Source organism: Anolis carolinensis, unplaced genomic scaffold, assembly GCF_035594765.1.
Source record: "Anolis carolinensis isolate JA03-04 unplaced genomic scaffold, rAnoCar3.1.pri scaffold_14, whole genome shotgun sequence".
Classification (NCBI taxonomy): Eukaryota; Metazoa; Chordata; class Lepidosauria; order Squamata; family Dactyloidae; genus Anolis; species Anolis carolinensis.
Window position 1 is genome coordinate 9,342,535 of NW_026943825.1, and position 20,330 is coordinate 9,362,864.

Sequence of the window (20,330 nt, forward strand, 5' to 3'; positions counted from 1 at the left end):
GGGTTGGACTGGATGGCCCATGTGGTCTCTTCCAACTCTACTATTCTATGATTCTATGATTCTATGATTAATTTGTAAAACCATAACCTAATTTGTTGTTTAATAGGCTTTTCCTTAATCTCTCCTTATTATCCAACATATTCGCTTATCCAACATTCTGCTGGCCCGATTACGTTGGATAAGTGAGACTCTACTATAAATAAATAAACAAATATTATGATGTAATGCAATATAATAACAATTATAATTCACTATTATAATTGTATATTTATATTACATGCAATATTACTAATAATATTGCAATATAGTTGTATAATAGAATATATTGTATGTATATATACTTGTAAACCGCCCTGAGTCCCCTTCGGGGTGAGAAGGGCGGGATATAAATGTCGCAAATAAATAAATAAATAAATAATAATGTGTATAGATAGATTATTCCTTTCTCTTTCTTTCCCTTCCTTCCTTCCTTCCTTCCTTCCTTCCTTCCTTCCGTCTGTTGGTCCTTCTTCCTTCCTTCCACACTTACCACGGAGGTGAAAGGGCGTCTCCAAGAAACGATGCCAACAACTCCGGAGAATGCCAGCTAGAGAGAAAGGGAAAGGAAAAGATGTTTTTAAATAGGCACCGCACAACATTGACTTGAACGAGTGCCTAGTCATGTTGCCCTCCATTATTGATGAGCTCTGGATTACTTTGAGAGGAGGAAGCCTGTTTTGGAGCTCATTACTGACCGAGACGTCATGAGATCGAAGTCCGGGTCGGGTTAAGTCCCCCGACCATTAATAGCCTAGCTCGCTGTTGACCTAAGCAGCCCGAAAGACAGTTGCATCTGTCGAGTAGGAAATTTAGGTACCGCTTTATGTGGGGAGGCTAATTTAACTACTGTATATACTCGAGTATAAGCCTAGTTTTTCAGCCCTTTCTTAGGACTGAAAAAAACCTCCTCAGCCTATACTCTGGTGAGGGTCCTGGTGGGCTTATATTCAGGTCGGCTTATACTCAAGTATATATGGTATATTTCAGGGGTCCCCAAACTAAGGCCCGGGGGCCAGATGCGGCCCATCGAAGCCATTTATCCGGCCCCCACGCACAAGGGCAGAAGGAGGTTGGGCTAAATGACCCAAGGGGTCTCTTCTTCTCTTACAACCCCTATTATTATTATTATTATTATTATTATTATTATTATTATTATTATTATTATCATTATTATTATTAACATTGAGGCTGGGTGGACATCTGTCAGGGGCAATACTAATGGCTTTTGGTGCATAAAGGCAGAAGGGGATAGGACTCAATGGCTAAATGGCCCAAAGGGTCTCTTCCAACCCTCTTTATTATTATTATTATTATTATTATTATTATTATTAACATTGAGGCTGGGTGGCCATCTGTCAGGGGTGCTTTGCTTGTGCTTTTGGTGCACAAAGGCAAAGGGGGATTGGACTCAATGGCCCAAAGGGTCTCTTCCAACCCTCTTTTTAATTATTATGGTTGTTGTTACTATTATTATTATTATTATTATTATTATTAACATTGAGGCTGGGTGGCCATCTGTCAGGGATGCTTTGCTTGTGCTTTTGGTGCACAAAGGCAAAGGGGGATTGGACTCAATGGCCCAAAGGGTCTCTTCCAACCCTCTTTTTAATTATTATGGTTGTTGTTACTATTATTATTAATTATTAATAATAATAATTATTATTATTATTGCTCGGTGGCCAACTATAGTCCGGCCCTCCAACGAGCCAAAGGATCGTGAACTGGCCCCCTGTTTAAAAAGTTTGGGGACCCCTGGTATATTTATTATTTTACTCTATTATTATTGTTATTGTTACATTTATTATTTTACTCTATTATTGTTGTTACCTTTACATTTATTTTACTCTATTTTTATTATTATTAATACATGCATTATTTTACTCTATTTATTATTACATTATTTTACTGCATTTATTATTATTATTATTACACTTATTATTTCACTCTATTATTATTAAAAGGATACATAAGCACATTTACATTGAAGAAGATGAAAATACAGTAGAGAATCACTTATCCAAGTTAAACGGGCCGGCAGAAGCTTGGATAAGCGAATATCTTGGATAATAAGGAGGGATTAAGGAAAAGCCTATTAAACATCAAATTAGGTTATGATTTTACAAATTAAGCACCAAAACATCATGTTATACAACAAATTTGACAGAAAAAGTAGTTCAATACGCAGTAATGTTATGTTGTAATTACTGTATTTACAAATTTAGCACCAAAACATCACGATATATTGAAAACATTGACTACAAAAATGGCTTGGATAATCCAGAAGCTTGGATAAGTGAGACTCTACTGTAATAATAATAATATAATAATAATAATAATTTTATTCTTATATCCCGCCCCATCTCCCCGGAGGGACTCGGGGCGGCTTACATGGGGCCATGCCCAGACACGACAGCACAAATCAGATAAAACATTACTGTAATGATTTAATCAGAGTTGAACAGTCATGTCTTAAATTACAGTTTGATGTAAAGATTCAAAAACATTTAAAATACTGATGCCTCAATTAATTAATGTAATTTTATTGATATCTATTTTTATTTCTGAAATTTACCACCCTTGGTTAATACTGGAGTCAATGTTTTCCCAGTTTTTTTGTGGTAAAATTAGGTGCCTCGGCTTATATTTGGGTCGGCTTATACTTGAGTATATACAGTAATTTACAACACCATAAAATCAGAAAGGAATGAGGAAGTACTCCCGCCAAGGGCTCGGAGTCACAGCTCCCCCTGTGGCCGGACTCAAACATACCCAATGAAGCCGGAAGCTGGAAAAATGTCACATTGCTTCTGTGTCTGTCTATATATGTCGTATGTCTAATAATGGCACTGAATGTTTGCCATGTATATGCGCATTGTGATTCGCCCGGGGGTGAGAAAGAAGGGCGGAATAGAAATACTGTAAATAAATACATAAATCAATAAATTATGGGAAAGGGAATGATAAGCTGCCGGGAACAACAAGCTCTGTTTCTCCGGGAGGCATTATGGCAAGGCGCATCCCTTTCGTGGGCCTTTCCCTTGGCAGCGGAGACGGATCTCGTGGCCAATGGAGCTCGTTTGGTTTGAATTATTCATCGGCTCCCTTTTTACAGTCGATGCCATTCAAAATGGGGCCGTAATGCAAGCCGCTCCGGATGCGGCAAACGCAACATCAAAACAACCAACGTATGCCTCATTTAAGTGACTTTCATTTCCTTCTACATTGCCACATGATGCAGTTTGAAGCCGTATTATGTAGCGAGTGCAGACTCATATAATTCACCTCCAAACTGGTGCGGGAAACAGCCAGCGGGGTCTGAGATATGGCAACGTCGGTCACTGACAAGAGAGTGTGAGGAGTTGCAAGAACACAATGGAATTACTTTGATATCCTTTTCAATACCACGGCACCCTGGGATTTATAGTTTCCAAAGTTCTCTGGTGGAGAATTCTAAGTACGTCCCGAAACTACAAATTTATTTATTTATTTATTTATTTACTACATTTATATCCCGCTCTTCTCACCCCGGAGGGGACTCAGAGCGGCTTACAAATCAAATGTACATACAATATATGTAATCTCACGATTACAATTAAAGTGTGAGCAGGTCATGAATATTAGATTAATATGGTGTCTCTAAACGAATAGCAAGGATCTATTGCGCCAAAATGCTAATATGTATGTGTGTGTGTGTAAAAGAAATCCCTTGAAAGATTCTTGCAAAGAAAGAGCTCTGCAAAAAGGGAGCTGACTTTTTGCAGAGAGACAAGCCACGCCTAAAACAATGTATCGGTTTGATGGCAGATGGCTGGGTTTGTCAGTTGGGAATCTGGGCTTGCAGGGAGAGCACAAAAAAGACAGGCTCTCTAGCTACGGTCAAGTAGCAGTTTAAATATGCTATGCTGGATATATTGAATGCTGATTGATTAGTTATTGATCCTATGCAACTACAAGGACATTGTACGATTGCTGAACTGTTTATTTAACTTCAACTCAACAAGTAAAGTTTCTTTGTTCTTTCAATTCCTCTGCCTGGTCTGAGTCTTTTGCACATAGTGTTACCTGGACGCTGCTGGTTCCGCTATACACACTCGCTAACAGGATCCCTGTTGCACATTCTCACTAATAATAATACAGTAGAGTCTCACTTATCCAAGCCTCGCTTATCCAAGCCTCTGGATAATCCAAGCCATTTTTGTCATCAATGTTTTCAATATATTGTGATATTTTGGTGCTAAATTCATAAATACAGTAATTACAACATAACATTACTGCGTATTGAACTACTTTTTCTGTCAGATTTGTTGTATAACATGATGTTTTGGTGCTTAATTTGTAAAACCATAACCTAATTTGATGTTTAATAGGCTTTTCCTTAATCCCTCCTTATTATCCAAGATATTCACTTATCCAAGCTTCTGCTGGCCCGTTTAGCTTGGATAAGTGAGACTTATTATTACATTATTGTAATAATAACAACAACAACAGCAATACAAAAGTATTATTATTATTATTATTATTATTATTATTATTATTATTATTATTATTATTATTATGGATCTAACACCTGCCAAAGGGGTTCCTTTCACACATTAACTAATAATAATACTATTTATGGTTATAATAATAATAATAACAACAACAACACCAATACAAACATATTATTATTATTATTATTATTATTATGGATCTAACACCTGCAAAAGGGGTTCCTTTCACACATTACCTAATAATAATAACATACCAATTATGGTTATAATAATAATAACAACAACAACACTAATACAAAAGTATTATTATTATTATTATTATTATGGATCTAACACCTGCTAAAAGGGTTCCTTTCACACATTAACTAATAATAATAACATACTATTTATGGTTATAATAATAACAACAACAGCAATACAAAAGTATTATTATTATTATTATTATTATTATTATTATTATTATTATTATTATGGATCTAACACCTGCTAAAAGGGTTCCTTTCACACCTTAACTAATAATAATAACATACTATTTATGGTTATAACAACAACAACAACATCAATACAAAAGTATTATTATTATTATTATTATGGATCTAACACCTGCTAAAGGGGTTCCTTTCACACATTAACTAATAATAATAACATACTATTTATGGTTATAATAATAATAATAATGATAACAACAAGAGCAGCAATACAAAGGTATTATTATTATTATTATTATTATTATTCGGATCTAACACCTGCTAAAGGGGTTCCTTTCACACATTAACTAATAATAATAACATACTATTTATGGTTATAATAATAATAATAATAATAATAATAATAATGATAACAACAACAGCAGCAATACAAAGGTATTATTATTATTATTATTATTATTATTATTATTATTATTATTATTATTATGGATCTAACACCTGCTAAAGGGGTTCCTTTCACACATTAACTAATAATATAACATACTATTTATGGTTATAATAATAATAACAACAACAGCAATACAAAAGTATTATTATTATTATTATTATTATTATTATTATTATTATGGATCTAACACCTGCTAAAGGGGTTCCTTTCACACATTAACTAATAATAAGAACATACTATTTATGGTTATAATAATAATAATAACAACAGCAATACAAAAGTATTATTATTATTATTATTATTATTATTATTATTATTATGGATCTAACACCTGCTAAAGGGGTTCCTTTCACACATTAACTAATAATAATAACATACTATTTATGGTTATAATAACAACAACAACACAAAATAAAATAATAATAATAATAATAATAATAATTGCTGTAAGAAAATTGCACAGACTACAAACAGAGGCACAACTATGTGGCCCAAATGATTCATTGGAACTTATGCCTCAGGTATCACCTCCCAGCAGCAAAGAACTGGTGGAATCGCAAACCTGCAAAAGTATCAGAAAATGAGCACACAAAGATACTGTGGGACTTCCGAATCCAGACTGACGAAGTTCTGGATTACAACACACCAGACATCACAGTTTTGGAAAAGAAAAAGGTTTGGATCATGGATGTCGCCATCCCAGGTGACAGTCGCATTGACGAAAAACAACAGGAAAAACTCAGCCGCTATCAGGACCTCAAGATTGAACTTCAAAGACTCTGGCAGAAACCAGTACAGGTGGTCCCGGTGGTGATGGGCACATTGGGTGCCGTGCCAAAAGATCTCAGCCGGCATTTGGAAACAATAGACATTGACAAAATTACGATCTGCCAGCTGCAAAAGGCCACCCTGCTGGGATCTGCACGCATCATCCGAAAATACATCACACAGTCCTAGACACTTGGGAAGTGTTCGACTTGTGATTTTGTGATACGAAATCCAGCATGTCTATCTTGTTTGCTGTGTCATAATAAAATAATAATTATTACTATTATTATTATTTTGGATCTTAACACCTGCTAAAGGGGCTCCTTTCACACATTAACTAATAATAACAACGTATTTATGGTTGTGAATCTTGCCCGGTAAAACCGCACTCTCATGTTTATGCGTGTGTGAACAGGTCGGGTGTCCCGGCGCTTGTGCTCCTGGCCCACGCCGACAACAGGGCGCAACAGGGAGCTCTGGTTTCGGCACAGGACCAAACCCTCCTTTGCTACTGCAGAGATCAATCACCACGATAAGCTGCTGAGCAGACGTTGGTATCAGATGGCAGAGGCTCCTCGTGTTGCCTGCTTTGCGTATTATCGCCCGGGTGTGTTATGCTCCCCTCGACACCACTGGCTGTTTCCCGCTACCTTCCCTCTGGCCTTTTCCCACAACACTTTCATGACCTCTTGGAGGTACATCTGCCGTTTTCCCACAACCCTTTAGTGACCCCTTAAGATCTTCTAGTGACCTCTTAAGGTAACTGCTGGCACTTTCCCGCAACCTTTTAGTAACTTTTGGGGTAATATTTTAGTGACCTCTGGGAGTAACAGAGGCTCTTTCCCGCAACCTTTTAGTAACTTTTGGAGTAATATTTAGCCTCTTTCCGTAACCCTTTAGTAACCCCTTAAGATAACCGCTGGCATTTTCCCACAACACTTGAGTGACCTTTGGAGTTATATTTAGCCTTTTCCCATGACCCTTTAGTGACCTCTTGTGGTAAGATCTGGCCCTCTCCCGTGACCTTTTAGTGACCCCTTAAGATAACTGCTGGCTCTTTCCTGAACCCTTTTAGTAACTTTTGGAGTAATATTTAGCCTTTTCCCGTGACTCTTTAGTGACTTCTTGGGGTAACAGCTGGCACTTTGCCACAACCCTTTAGTGACCTCTGGGAATAACAGCTGGCTCTTTCCCGCAATCTTCTAGTGACCTCTTAAGGTAACAGCTGGCACTTTCCCGCAACCTTTTAGTAACTTTTAGGGTAATATTTAGCTTCTTTCTGTGACCCTTTAGTGACCTCTTAAGGTAACAGCTGGCACTTTCCCACAACCTTTTAGTAACTTTTGGGGTAATATTTTAGTGACTTCTGGGAGTAACAGCTGGCTCTTTCCCGCAACCTTTTAGTAACTTTTGGGGTAATATTTTAGTGACCTCTGGGAGTAACCGCTGGCTCTTTCCCGCAACCTTTTAGTAACTTTTGGAGTAATATTTAGCCTCTTTCCATGACCCTTTAGTGACTTCTTGGGGTAACAGCTGGCTCTTTCCCGCAACCCTTTAGTGACCTATGGAAGTAACAGCTGGCTCTTTCCCATAATCTTCTTGTGACCTCTTAAAGTAATGGCTGACTTTTCCACACAACCCTTCAGTGACCCCTTAAGGTAGCAGCTGCCATTTCCCGGTGACCCTTTGGTGCCTTCTTGGGGTTACAGCTGGCTCTTTCCTGTGAGCCTGCGTCCCACTCCATCCACACTCACCGGAAAGCCAGCCCAGATGGGGCACGAGCTTCGGAGGCTGTTCTGCGGGGCGACGGTGGTGGTCACCAGGAGGCTGAGGGTCACAATGAGGACCCCCAGGACCATCTGGATGAAGCCCAAGAGGAGGATGATCTGGAGCCAGGCGCGGCGGACGCGCAGGTGGGTGAAGCTGTGGGACGTGCGCGCGGTCAGTGAGTAGCTGGAGTCGCTGCGAGAGGGCATGACGCTGCCCCAGAAGAAGAGGCGGGCAGAGGGAGCCACTTGAGGCTTCTATCACTTCGCTGAAAAGGTCTCAAGTTTTAGCCCAGATCCTCAAGGACTGAGGTTGGATGGCCATCTATTGGGAGGGCTTTGATGGTGTCCTCCTGCATTGCAGAAGGGTCGGACTGGATGGCCCAACTCTAGTGCAATATAGGTTGCCTTAGAGTCTGCTAGAGTCTCGTCTGGAAGTTTTTAAGCAGAAGCAGGATGGCCATCTGTCAGGAGGGCTTTGATGGTGTCCTCCTGCATGGAAGAAGGATTAGACTGGATGGCCCTTGGGGGTCCCTTCCAGACGAGCCCACGGACCAAAGCCTTCACCCGGAAAGACGTGGTTGCTCTCAGCCATTGCGTTCCAGACCAAGGCTTCGCTCTCCTTGGATCTTGCAGGCGTCAGGCTCCGATCTCCCTGGGAGGAAGAAGAGACACGCACAAAATATTTCCGTATTACTGTCACAGTGGATACTTGCCTTTGTAGAATGGACTGGGTGGCCATCTGTCAGGAGGGTTTCAATGGTGTTCTCCCGCCTGGCAGATTAGACTGGATGGACATCTGTTGGGAAGGTTTCGATGGTGTTCTCCCGCCTGGCAGATTAGACTGGATGGACATCTGTTGGGAGGACTTTGATGGTTTTCTCCTGCCTGGCAGAATGGGCTGGATGGCCATTGAAGCCCTCCCGACAGATGTCCATCCAGTCTGTTCTGCTAGGCAGGAGAACACCACCAAAGCCCTCTCAACAGATGGCCATTCCAGTCCATCCTGCCAGGCAGGAGAACACCATCAAAGCTCTCCCAACAGATGTCCATCCAATCTAATCTACCAGGCAGGAGAACACCATCAAAACCCTCCTGACAGATGGCTGTCCAGTCTAATCTACCAGGCAGAACACCATCAAATCCCTCCCGTTAGATGTCCATCCAGTCTAATCTACCAGGCAGGAGAACACCATCAAAACCCTCCTGACAGATGGCTGTCCAGTCTAATCTACCAGGCAGAACACCATCAAATCCCTCCCGTTAGATGTCCATCCAGTCTAATCTACCAGGCAGGAGAATACCATCAAAACCCTCTTGACAGATGGCTGTCCAGTCTAATCTACCAGGCAGAACACCATCAAAGCCCTCGCGACAGATGTCCATCCAGTCTAATCTACCAGGCAGGAGAATACCATCAAAACCCTCCTGACAGATGGCTGCCCAGTCTAATCTACCAGGCAGAAGAACACCATCAAAGCCCTCCCATTAGATGTCTGTCCAGTCTAATCTACCAGGAAGAAGAACACTACCAAAGCCATCCTGACAGACAGACATCCAGTTATATGATTTTATATGTTGTTGTATCGCATTTTATGTGTTGTATGGCAACATTGTGAGTCCCCTTGGGTGAGGAAGGCGGGGTAAAAATGTTGTAAATAAATAAATTTTGTGAGCCGCCCCGAGTCCCTATGGGAGATGATGGCAGGGTATAAATAAAATGTATTACAGTAGAGTCTTACTTATCCAACATTCGCTTATCCAACGTTCTGGATTATCCAACGCATTTTTGTAGTCAATGTTTTCAATACATCGTGATATTTTGGTGCTAAATACAGTAATTACTACGTAGCATTCCTGCATATTGAACTACTTTTTCTGTTGTATAACATGATGTTTTGGTGCTTAATTTGTAAAATCATAACCTAATTTGATGTTTAATAGGCTTCTCCTTAATCTCTCCTTATTATCCAACATATTTGCTTATCCAACGTTCTGCCGGCCCGTTTATGTTGGATAAGTGAGATGTACTATATTATTATTATTATTATTATTATTATTATTATTATTATTATTATTAATATTCCCAGGCTCCACCAGGCTCCCAGACAGCATAATATTCCCAAATCTCGCCCACTTTTGGAATGATGATTCCAGGTGAGCTCTGACCAAAGCACAACAGAGAGGGACCATCATGACTTCCCTCCATCGATCCGGACCTTATCATCCTCCCATCGAGGCGGAGTGGGACTTGGGACCCAAACCTGCTGCTTCCCCCCTCCAGCCCCAAACATCTGCAGCCTTACCAGGGATGGCCCTCCTGTCCGTCTGTCTGTCCGTCTGTCTGTCCGTCAGCTCGTCCGCCCATCTGCAGGGCATCTCCGAGCCAGGGCTATTCCTGGCGCCTGCATCCCTCGGTCTCTGGAGGATGCTCGGGCTGGTCCTGATGCTGCAGGGAAGGAGCCCACGCCCTGCTGCAAGGCTCCCTGGGAGTTGTAGTTTGGCTGGCATTGAGCCTTTGTGTTCCTAGTATCCCCCCCCCCCCCCCATTAGAAGGCAAAGCCTTTTGCAAAGGAAATTCCCCAGATCTTGCATTGTGTCTTGAAAGAGCATCACTGGAGGCTCCTAGAATGCCATTCAGCTGCATTACATGATCACTATATAGGCTCTTCTAATGCAATTCAAGTGCATTATAGGATTACTGTAGGCTCCTATAATGCCATTCAACTGCATTATAAGATCAGTATAGGCTCATATTATGCCATTCAACTGAATTATAGGAACAGTATAGGCTCCTATAATGCCATTCAGTTGCATTATAATGCCATTCAAATGCATTATAAGATCAGTATAGGCTCATATTATGACATTCAGCTGCATTATAGGAACAGTATAGGCTCATATTATGCCATTCAACTGCATTATAGGAGCAGTATAGGCTCCTGTAATGCCATTCAGCTGCATTATAATGCCACTAGCTGTGCCCGGCCACGCGTTGCTGTGGCAAAGTGGTGGTAGTATTGGTTAAAAATTGTTGTGTAATTTTTATTTGACGTTATTTGCAATTTTTTATTAATTTTATTGTAAGTTATATTTTATTTATTATATTTTATTATTTTCTTGTAATATTTTTAGTTATTTTCTTGTATTATTTTTAGTTATTTTCTGTTATTATAGTATTTTATTGTATTCATTTTTAGTGTTTTTTATTATTTTTTATTGGGTTGCTAGGAGACCAAGTTGGAGGAGTTTAGACTTCTAACTGGCAGCAATTGGATAAAAGCAATTATTCCTCTCTCTCTAATTAGAGCTTTATTTTTCTTTTCTTTTTGTTGTATCAACCTAGAGGCGTGGATGATGGGTTGTGTTGTCAAATTTCAAGGTTGGGGGGCCTGTACTTTTGTTGTTTTGTGGGTCGCCGTGATGCCATCACTCTTTTATATATATAGATTCAACTACATTATAAGATCAGTATAGGCTCATATTATGCCGTTCAACTGCATTATAGGAACAAAATAGGCTCATATTATGCCATTCAACTGCATTATAGGAGCAGTATAGGCCCCTATAATGCCATTCAGCTGCATTATAATGCCATTCAACTGCATTATAGGAACAGTATAGGCTCATATTATGCCATTCAACTGCAGTATAGGAACAGTATAGGCTCATATTATGCCATTCAACTGCATTATAGGAATAGTATAGGCTCCTATAATGCCATTCAGTTGCATTATAATGCCATTCAACTGCATTATATCAGTATAGGCTCCTGTAATGCCATTCAGCTGCATTATAATGCCATTCAACTGCATTATAAGATCAGTATAGGCTCATATTATGCCATTCAACTGGATTATAGGAACAGTATAGGCTCCTATAATGCCATTCAGCTGCATTATAATGCCATTCAACTGCATTATATCAGTATAGGCTCCTGTAATGCCATTCAGCTGCATTATAATGCCATTCAAATGCATTATAAGATCAGTATAGGCTCATATTATGCCATTCAACTGAATTATAGAAACAGTATAGGCTCATATTATGCCATTCAACTGCATTATATGATCAGCATAGGCTCCTATAATGCCATTCAAGTGCATTGTATAATCAGTATAGGCTCCTATAATGCCATTACATGATCAGTATAGTCTTACAATGCAATTCGAGTGCATTATATGTCCAGTGTAGGCCCCTATAATGCCATTCAGATGCATTATAATGCCATTCAACTGCATTATATGATTGGTGTAGACTCCTATAATGCCACTCAACTGCATTATATGCAGGGCCGGTTGTTACTAGGCGGCCGCTGACGCGGCCGCCTCGGGCGCTGGCTGCTAGGGGCGCTGTCGAGGCGTCGACAGCGCCCCGTAGCGCCACCGACGCCTCCGGTGTTGGCGCGGGCCCGCGGGGCTTCAATCCCCGCGCCCACGCCAAACCGCGACAAGCACCTAGGCCATTTTGCCCTTAGTAACAAACTAAGGGCAAAAATGGCCTATCTGTGCTGTGCGCATGCGCACAGCCAGATAAGCCATTTTTGCCCTTAGTTTGTTGACTAAGGGCAAAATGGCCTAGGTGTGCTGTGCGCACGCGCACAGCACAGCTAGGCCATTCGGGCCTTACTTCCTGGTCGCGGCCGGCGATCGCCCGGGCGATCGCCGGCCGCGACCAGGAAGTAAGGCCCGAATGGGCTATCTGCGCTGTGCGCACGGGCACAGCGCAGATAGCCCATTTGGCCCTTCCTGGTCGCGGCCGCCGGCCGCCCGGGCGATCGGCGGCCGCGACCAGGAAGTAAGGCCCGAATGGCCTAGCTGTGCTGTGCGCATGCGCACAGCACAGCTAGGCCATTCGGGCCTTACTTCCTGGTCGCGGCCAGGGCACGGGGGGCGGGGCCAACTCTGGCCCCGCCCCCCGCACTATTCGCCCTGGCCCCGCCTCCCACACAGCGTGGGAGGCGGGGCCAGGGCGTGGGAGGCGGGGCCGGTGGCGGGGGCGCTTTTTAGCCCCCCGCTTAACATTTAAAAATATCTCCGGCCGGCCCTGATTATATGATCAGTATAGGCTCCTATAATGCCATTACGTAATCACTATAGGCTCCTATAATGCCATTACTTAATCACTATAGGCTCCTATAATGCCATTACTTAATCACTATAGGCTCCTATAATGCCATTACTTAATCACTATAGGCTCCTATAATGCCATTCAAGTGCATTATATGATCAACGTAGGTTCCTATAATGCCATTAAATGACCAGTATAGGCTCCTATGATGCCATCCCGCTGCATTATATGATCAGTGTAGGCTGGAAGGAGATCCCATCTCGTGACTCTTTCTTTCCCTCTGCTTCCATCTGCCATCCAGGCGTCTCCCTTGAGGTTCTGCTAATGGAAGCGTTTTCTCCGCCTTCCTCCTCGGTCGGCTCTTTCCTCTTCCTCGCTTGACACTAAGTGCTTTCAGATGCAACCGGTGGAAGCCCCAAAGAGCCTGGGCATAGCATTTCCATGCCACACTCACTCATGCCACCCTGGCACCGTGGGGAAAATGCCAGGCAGCAGGGAGGTTGCAAGGAATATTATTATTATAATAAGATAATAATAATACAATATGATATAATTGTATATTATATTATACTAGCTGTGCCCGGCCACGCGTTGCTGTGGCATTGTCTGGTGGTGTTGGTGAGAAATTGTTGAGGTAGTGGTGGTATTGAATGTCTGTTGTATGGTTGTCTTTATGTTTAGTATGCACACTGAAGTGGATTATATGGCAGTGTGGAGTCAACATAATCCAGTTCAAAGCAGATCATATAAGATTCTAAATGAGTTATATAGATGTGGAAGGGCCTTGAGTCTACACTGCCATATAATTCAGTTAAAATCTGATAATCTGTATTTTATAGGCAGTGTGGAAGAGGCCTAAGTGAGGCCTAATTGTGCCTGTCCCCTGGGCTGAGTAGGCTTGCTAGGAGACCAAGTGGGCGGAGCTTAGCCTTCTAACTGGCAGCAATTGGATAAAAACAATTATTCCTCTCCCTGTAATTAGGACTTTATTTTTCTTTTCTTTTTGTTGTATCAACCTAGAGCCGTGAATGATGGGTTGTGTTGTCAAATTTCGAGGTTGGGGGGCCTGTAGTTTTGTTATTTTGTCCGCTGCCCTGATGCCATCACTCTTTTATATATATAGATTATATATATAATATAACAACAACTTAATTTTTTTACCCTGCCTCCATCTCCCCGAAGGGACTTGTGGTGGGCTGGCTAACATGGGGCCAAGCCTAGAAAGTTACAATAAAACAGATTAAAACAGAATAAAATATATGCTTCATACATTTCATCAGCAGATGAAATACATCAAAGTAAAAGATAATTATACACAATAACATAGTACAATAAAATAGTAACATAATATGATAATAATATACAGTAGAGTCTCACTTATCCAACACTTGCTTATCCAACGTTCTGGATTATCCAACGCATTTTTGTAGTCAATGTTTTCAATATATCGTGATATTTTGGTGCTAAATTTGTAAATACAGTAATTACTACAGTAGAGTCTCACTTATCCAACATAAACGGGCTGGCAGAATGTTGGATAAACAAATACGTTGGATAATAAGGAGGCATTAAGGAAAAGCCTATTAAACATCAAATTGGGTTATGATTTTACAAATGAAGCACCAAAACAACATGTTAGACAACAAATTTGGCAGAAAAAGTAGTTCTATACACAGTAATGCTATGTAGTAATTACTGTATTTATGAATTTAGCCCCAAAATATCACGATATATTGAAAACATTGACTCCAAAAATGCATTGGATAATCCAGAACGTTGGATAAGCGAGTGTTGGATAACTGAGACTCTACTGTACATAGCATTACTGCAGATTGAACTACTTTTTCTTTCAAATTTGTTGTATAAAATGATGTTTTGGTGCTTAATTTGTAAAATCATAACCTAATTTGATGTTTAATAGGCTTTTCCTTAATCCCGCCTTATTATCTAACATATTCGCTTATCCAACATTCTGCTGGCCCGTTTATGTTGGATAAGTGAGACTCTACTGTAATGATATAATAATTATAATAACATAATAATAGAATAATAGAATACACATAATACAAGTGAAATTCTGTCAACCTTTCTCTATATCTATATCCCGCCTGTCTATATATGTATTTTCTACTATCTCTCTGTGATTCATTCTATGTCTATCTCTATCTCTCTATATCTATCTCTATGTCTATCTATCCATGTATCTTTATTTATTTATTTAATACATCTATATCCCGCCCTTCTCACCCCGAAGGGGATTCAGAGCAGCTTACAAATTAAATTTACATACAATATTTTATTAGCATAGCACAATACTGGCAATAAATTACTATATTGTACTATATGAATATATTGTAATATTCTTGTAATATTACATGTAATATATAATATATAATTAATATTATATTGTATTACAGTAGAGTCTCACTTATCCAAGCTAAACGGGCCGATAAAAGTTTGGATAAGCGAATATCTTGGATAATAAGAAGGGATTAAGGAAAAGCCTATTAAACATCCAACTAGGTTATGATTTTACATATTAAGCACCAAAACATCATGTTATACAACAAATTTGACAGAAGAAGTAGTTCAATATGCAGTAATGTTGTAATTACTGTATTTACGAATTTAGCACCAAAATATCACGATATATTGAAAACATTGACTACAAAAATGGCTTGGATAATCCAGAAGCTTGGATAAGTGAGACTTTACTGTATTAGAATTATATTGTATTACCATCTTCTTTCCATCTCTCCATCTATCTCTCAATCTCTTAAATTTACATACAATATTATATTATTAGCATAGCACAATACTGACAATAAATTGCTATATTGTACTATATCAATATATTGTAATATTAATATTACATGTAATATATAATATAGAATTAATACTATTATATTGTATTATTAGTATTATATTGTATTACCAGCTTCTTTCCATCTCTCCATTTGTCTCTCAATCTCTCTATCTACTTATCTCTCTAACTCTCTATCTGTATCGCGCCTGTCTCTCTCACTTTTCTATCTCTATGGTTCACTGTGTTTATATTTCTCATCTAGAAAGGGGCAGAACCTTGGGGGGTGTTTGTCATCCCTGGGAGCCAATGAGGCCGGGATGCGTGTTGTTGGCCCCGCCCACTCGTGGCGGCGCTTGTCTTCTTCTGCGCCTGCGCACCTGCGTCTAAATTTTCTATCTCTGTGGTTCAGTGTTTATATTTCTCTCATCTAGGAGGGGGCGGGGCATTGGGGGTGTTTGCCATCCCTGGGAGCCAATGAGGCTGGGAGGCGTGTTGGCCCCGCCCAATCGTAGCCGCGCTCGTCCCCCGTCTTGCGCCTGCGCGGTGTGCACCTGCGCCGGCGTCCCGTTATTGGCGCGAGGATGTCGTGAGGGAAGGAGAACGAGCGGGCGCCATGTTGGGCGCCGGGGAGCCGGGCCCGGAGGCCGTGGAGGAGGAGGACCCCGAGGCGGCGTCGGCCGAGGAGCTGGGCTCGTGCAGCAAGGAGGAGCTGGTGCGGCGGCTGCGGCGAGAGGAGGCGGCGAAGCTGTCGGCGCTGGTGCAGCGGGGGCGTCTGATGCAGGGCGTGAACCGGCAGCTGCAGGAGCACCTGAGGGAGGTGCGCGAGCTGAAGGCGGTGAACGGGCGCCTCCAGGCGGAGAACCGCGAGCTGCGCGACCTCTGCTGCTTCCTGGACGAGGACCGCGCCAAGGCCAAGCGCCTGGCCCGCACCTGGCAGCTCTTCGGCCACACCGCCGCCCAGGCCCTGCGCGACGACGTGGCCGCCTGCCTCCGCAAGCTGGCCGCCCTCGAGGGCCTCCAGGACCGCCTCGCCCGCGACAACCTCGAGCTCAAGCAGCTCTGCCTCGCCCTCGACGACGAGTGCGCCGCCGCCCTCGCCACCAGCGCCAGCGCCGCCCCCAGCCCCGCCGCCCACGCCGAGCTCGCCCTGCCCGCCCCCTGCGGGCCCAGGGACCTCGGCGACGGGAGCTCCTCCACCGGGAGCCTCGGCAGCCCCGACCAGAGCCACCCCGGGTGCTCCCCCGACGGGTGACCGGGCCGGAAGGGCCTCTGCCGGGAGGGCTTCAGCGGTGTCTCTCCCCTGTCACCGGAATGAGGTACTCTCCTGTCACGCCACCCAGGGCCTCTAGGGCTCCCTACCATCCTTAGGAAAGACCGCCTGAGCCTCTGCTGGGAAGGTTTTGTTGGTGTCTCTCCACCTGGCAAAAAGGAGAGCCTCCTGTCACTCCACCCAGGACCTTTGGGGTGCCCCACCACCCATGGAAGCGCCTCTGCCGGGAGGGCTTTGGTGGTGTCCCCCTGCCTGGCGGACAATGGGCACCTACAGACACCTCCATGGCCCCTGGCATCTCTCCCCCTGCCAGAAAGGCACCCGGATGGGCCTTTGGGCCTCTCTACCTTCCTTAGGAAACTCCACCTGGGCCTCTGCTGGGAGGGCTTTGGTGGTGTCCCCCTGTCTGGCAGGCAATTGGCACCTAGATGGCCCTTGGCATCTCTCCCTCTGCCAGAAAGGCACCTGAATGGGCCATCGGGGCTCTCTACCATTCTTAGGAAAGACTGCCTGGGCCTCTGCCGGGAGGGTATTGTTGGTGTCTCTCCACCCAGCAGAAAGGATTCACTCCTGTCACTACAGCCAAGCCCCGGAATGAGCTGCTGCTGTTGCCAGGGCCTTTGGGGCTCCCTACCATCTTTGGAACTGAGGCCCCTTTAATAAATACCACCTGGGCCTCTGTCGGGAGGGCTTTGTTGGTGTTCCCCTGCCTGGCAGACGGTTGGTACCTAGATGGCCCTTGACATCCCTCCCCCTGCTACTGTCACTACAGCCGGGCACCTGACTGGTCCTTAGGACTCTCCACCATGTTTAGGAAAGACTGCATGGACATCTGTCTGAGGCTATTAGGATTTGTGGGAGTTGAACTCCAAAACACCTATGGTCTGGAATATATCCTTAGTTAGGCCTGTTTATTTGGATATGATGCTGCTCTTTTCCTAAACCTTAATATAGAACAGGTCTGGGCCAACTTGGGCCCTCCCTCCCGGGGGTTTTGGACTCCAACTCACAGCCTACCAGCTGTTAGGAATGGTGGGAGTTGGAGTCCAAAACCTCCGGAGGGAGGGCCCAAGTTGGCCCAGGCCTGGTGTAGACCCAAAACTAAATTATATAAGGCTTTGGCTAGATCTGCACTTCCGTACAGGTCTACACTGACTGTATAATGCAGATCTAAACTGGGTTGTATGACTACAAAGAATTTATAGTGTTTTAGGGGAGGTAGTTGAGGTCGACGAGTGCTTCATCGGCCTGCGAATGTATGAAACGGACCAAAAGACCCGATTTAGGGCAGCTATCCTGGACAATGTGAGAGTGGCATGCATGTATGTTGCAGATTTCGGACCACCAAAGGTCTCTTTTGTGATTGGAATGGACTTTGCTTACTATTTGGAACATTTGCTTCCCTAGAATGTGGCACTGGAATAGTTTGAGACTGATTAGCAATAGTTTGAGACTATGGACTTGGCTTGGACCAAGGATATAAATACCCCTAGGAACTCCCTGACACTGGATTACAAGACTTGGCTTTGTTTTGCTGTGAAGACGGGGGAAACCCACCCAATTTGGGGAAGCAGCGAGCTTCTGTGACCCACAGGACTCTTTGTAGACACTGGAACTACCGTCCTGGATACAACTGGACTATGACTTGCGGGGAATTTGTAGTTGTACAGCTGGTTGCCCCTCAACTGGAAAAAAGATTCCAGGGCGCCGGGCATGTGAATATCTTCACCCTCTTTCTCCTCCTCAGGATGTTAAATAAATGTTTTGAAACCATTGCTTCCTTCTGGGAAGGATTGTATTGTTTTTGAACCTTAAGAGGGGTCCCCAAAGGCCATCTAGTCTGACCCCTTGGAGCGCAACAATACATAGCTTAAGCACTCCTGAAAGAGGCTCATCTGACCTCCAAATATGGAGAGTTTTCCACCCTCCGAAGGCAGTCTCTTGCACTTTCAGATAGCTCTTATTGCAAATTTTAATTTTTAAACTTAATGTTTACATTGAAATTGAACCCATTGCTCTGTGACCTTGTCTCTGGAGCAGCATAACCACATATATTAAAGTTATCCATTATAGTCTTCTCCAAGCTAAATATGCACTGGCCCCCAAGAATAATAATAATGGGTTGCTGTGAGTTTTCCAGGCTGTATGGCCATGTTCCAGAAGCATTCTCTCCTGACGTTTCACCCACATCTATGGCAGGCATCCTCAGAGGTTGTGAGGTCTATTGAAAACCAGCTGTATATATGGAACTATGTCCAGGGTGGGAGAAAGAAAGGTCTTTTTAGGGCAAGTGTGAATGTTGCAATTGGCCAGATCAATTAGCGTTGAATAACCTTTCAGCTTCAAAGCCTGGCTGCTTACTGCCTAGACAAGTGGGATTTATATATTTGTGGAATAATGTCCAGGATGGGAGAAAGAAATAGTTGTCTGTTGGAGGTAAGCGTGAATGTTGCCATTGGCCAGCTTGATTAGCGTTGAATGGCCTTGCAGCTTCAAAGCCTGGCTGCTTCCTTCAACAGAAAGGAGGAAACTGAAAATGAACAAAATCTGGCTCCAAGTATTAAGAAAAACTCTAAAATCAGGATAGTAAATAAAGAAGAACACTCAGAAAATAAGGGAACTTCAGGCAGTAAACAATCAGGGCCAGATAACACCTCGCAACATAGGATTCCTCCGGGCAGGAAGCAGCCAGGCTTTGAAGCTACAAGGCTATTCAACTTTCCCACTTGCGTCAGGAGAGAAAATCCTATATAGGGAAAACTTGGGCCAACTTGTCCATCCGGACACAAGGTTTTGGAGCGCTTTGCTCTGGCTTTATTGATGTCGCCCGTGTTTGGTGTCGAATTTGAGTCACCGACTCCTTTTCCTGTAACGCTCCTCATCTTTAACCGAGTGATTGTCTGTCTCATCGTGTCAAAAGTGGCAAAGGCTAAACGGAACTGACAATTCTTCAGGCATTTCTGAAATATCAGTGGGTTATAAGCCCGAAAGTGACCTCTTGGAGGCTCTCTTCCTGTGCAGCCGGATGGGAGACAAAAGGTCTCCCGGCCAGGAAGCAGATGCCCGGATCGGGATCCCGATAACAAGGAGCCAAGGGCAACAATCCCCGGATGCGATCCCTTCCCCTCCTTTGTTTGGGGCTTCTGGGGCTTCCTTGAGTCGAGAAGCAAAAGAATTAACCTCTCGCCTCCCTAAAGACAAAGCCTGGGCATTTGGGAGTTGTAGGTACTGGGATGTATAGTTCA

At 43.1% G+C, this 20,330-nt stretch overlaps 2 protein-coding genes across 4 annotated transcripts in view; one reads left to right on the plus strand and one right to left on the minus strand.

Annotated features, from left to right (window-relative positions):
* The window catches only part of entrep3 (endosomal transmembrane epsin interactor 3), a 36,031-nt gene extending 25,604 nt beyond the window's left edge, over nucleotides 1-10,427 (minus strand). The window contains exons 1-3 of one of the 3 annotated variants that reach the window (XM_062964939.1): nucleotides 10,246-10,425; nucleotides 7,928-8,594; nucleotides 530-586 (exon numbers count right to left, since the gene is read on the minus strand). In XM_062964939.1, the coding sequence (XP_062821009.1) occupies nucleotides 530-586; nucleotides 7,928-8,149 (279 nt within the window). In that variant the 5' untranslated portion in view covers nucleotides 8,150-8,594; nucleotides 10,246-10,425. Of the gene's footprint in view, nucleotides 1-529; nucleotides 587-7,927; nucleotides 8,595-10,245 lie in introns of all 3 variants that reach the window. The other 2 variants (XM_062964938.1, XM_062964940.1) reach the window with 2 other exon arrangements.
* Nucleotides 10,428-16,298: 5,871 nt separating this feature from the next.
* Nucleotides 16,299-18,858, plus strand: ccdc85b (coiled-coil domain containing 85B). Its single transcript, XM_062964800.1, has one exon. The coding sequence runs from the start codon at nucleotides 16,429-16,431 to the stop codon at nucleotides 17,065-17,067; it is 639 nt and encodes a 212-aa protein (XP_062820870.1). The 5' UTR covers nucleotides 16,299-16,428; the 3' UTR covers nucleotides 17,068-18,858.
* The last annotated feature ends 1,472 nt before the right edge of the window (nucleotides 18,859-20,330 follow it).